Raw genomic sequence first — 1,857 nt, forward strand, 5'->3', positions numbered from 1 at the left:
CTTTCACAGGGCTTGAAATACATTTTTATGAATATAGGTCCACCCAACCTAAAATACAAAAAATTTTTGGGGTGCACCATATTAAAACAAAACCTATTTTGGGGATTGAAAACGAGGCTAGCCAAGGCGGCAGCGTTTTCGGTACACAGCAAACTATCAAACGAATCGTGAAACTGTAGTGTGACCAAAAGCACCATAAAGCCACAGAGACCAACGTACAGCGGGCAGAAGCGAGTTCTGTGTCTAGCTGGTGCTTCATTTCATTCATCTCCAGAAGGACGCCGGCCGGCGTCCTGACAACAACAAGACAACATGGCGACCGACGCGGAGGTGAGCTGGTCGACAGTAGTAAAGCGAGGAACCACCAGGGAAACGGTTTTCCTATATTCATAATGGAGAGGGAAATTGTCACGAAAGAAGAGGCTTATGCAAATCCCATAAAGGAGGAAGAGATGTATCATTGTCTGATACAAAGCATTAATCCAGCCCACCTGAGATCAATCCAGAGAGTACGGGCCTTATGGAGGATCTATCTACACAGTAATGAAGCGAGAGCGAAGTTGCTGATCGAAGGGATCACCGTAAGGGCTAAATCGGTCGACTGTAAGGAAACGAATCCTTTCAGCCTGAAACACAGAATGCAGAACATGAACAACACACTAATTACAATCAAGGACATTCCAGAATCAGCTGATGACAGCATTATAGTGGAATTCCTGACTAATGCAGGGTGCAAAACAGTCGGACGAGTGAATCACAGAAAAATCAGATATAACAACCGACTTACCAACTGCAGCAACGGAGACAGGCTGATTTACATCGAACAAAAACCCACAAAAGCCATACAACGAAATGTGAAGATTGGGACACACTGGGCACGAGTCTTCTACAACGGACAAGAACTAGACCGAGAGCAGATAACTCACACAGCCAGCGACCAAAATAAAGCAAATGATGACACTCAGACCGCTGTCAGCACACCTACAACAGAGTCAAATATGGACTTCATTGATAGAGCGTATGAGGAGCATGTAAGCCAAACTGGAAAGGAAAATAATACATCCACCATGGGGGAATCCCCAAACACCGAAGATAAACAAAAACAATCAGAAGAAAGTGAAAGTGACGACAAGTCAACAGAACCTACGACCAAGAAAGATAAGAAAAAGAAAAAGAAACAAAAAAAAGGCAAGAAAAAACAAGACGACAACACAAACGAAGATGACACACCGGTTATGCAGAAGGAGAAGCCAAGACAAAGAAGTAACTCACTTGGCGATATGGACGAAGCAAAAGTGTCATCAATCTTAAAATACCTACGAAAAGGAAAGGAATCTCAACCAGCGAAGAGGCCTCGAGAGCCAAGCTCGTCGTCCGAAACAGCACAGACATTGCCAACAAAAAAAACACAGATGGAGGACCTACAACAGCGGGAAAGCTCATTTGCCGAGGAGGAAACACAAACCGCAGTGACATGAACGCTAATGCAGATAAAGCGACGTCATCTACGGGAAAGAAAGCAGAACGGACTAGACTACGAATATGGATTATTGATTAATACTCTTTATACATACAGAGACAACAAACATACGTAAGTATTTGTTTACAAACATTGGAACTATGGCTCGACAAGAAAAATTAAGTGTACTATCCCTGAATACAAGAGGGCTAAGAGAAAAAGAAAAAAGAATGCAAATGTTTACATGGTTACAGCATCAAAAGACAGACGTAATAACACTGGTCATCTTTATTTAGGAAAGTCACTGGCCATTTGGAATGTCAAGTAAAAATTAACATTTTGCATTCAAGTTTCACATCAGTGCGCAGGTCTTGATGTAAGGAGTATAGTGATATGAA

The 1,857-nt window shown here is 42.4% G+C and overlaps 1 protein-coding gene across 1 annotated transcript; it reads left to right on the forward strand.

Moving 5' to 3' along the window:
• Nucleotides 1-536: 536 nt before the first annotated feature.
• On the forward strand, nt 537-1,542 carry LOC109467222. Its single transcript, XM_019765166.1, has one exon. The coding sequence runs from the start codon at nt 639-641 to the stop codon at nt 1,476-1,478; it is 840 nt and encodes a 279-aa protein (XP_019620725.1). The 5' UTR covers nt 537-638; the 3' UTR covers nt 1,479-1,542.
• Nucleotides 1,543-1,857: the final 315 nt, after the last annotated feature.

Source organism: Branchiostoma belcheri, unplaced genomic scaffold (assembly GCF_001625305.1).
Source record: "Branchiostoma belcheri isolate BF01 breed outbred unplaced genomic scaffold, Haploidv18h27 scaffold1788, whole genome shotgun sequence".
Taxonomy (NCBI): Eukaryota; Metazoa; Chordata; class Leptocardii; order Amphioxiformes; family Branchiostomatidae; genus Branchiostoma; species Branchiostoma belcheri.

Bases quoted from the DNA above. Each gene is read 5' to 3' on its own strand.
- LOC109467222 (XM_019765166.1), top strand. From the start codon at position 639: ATGCAGAACATGAACAACACACTAATTACAATCAAGGACATTCCAGAA.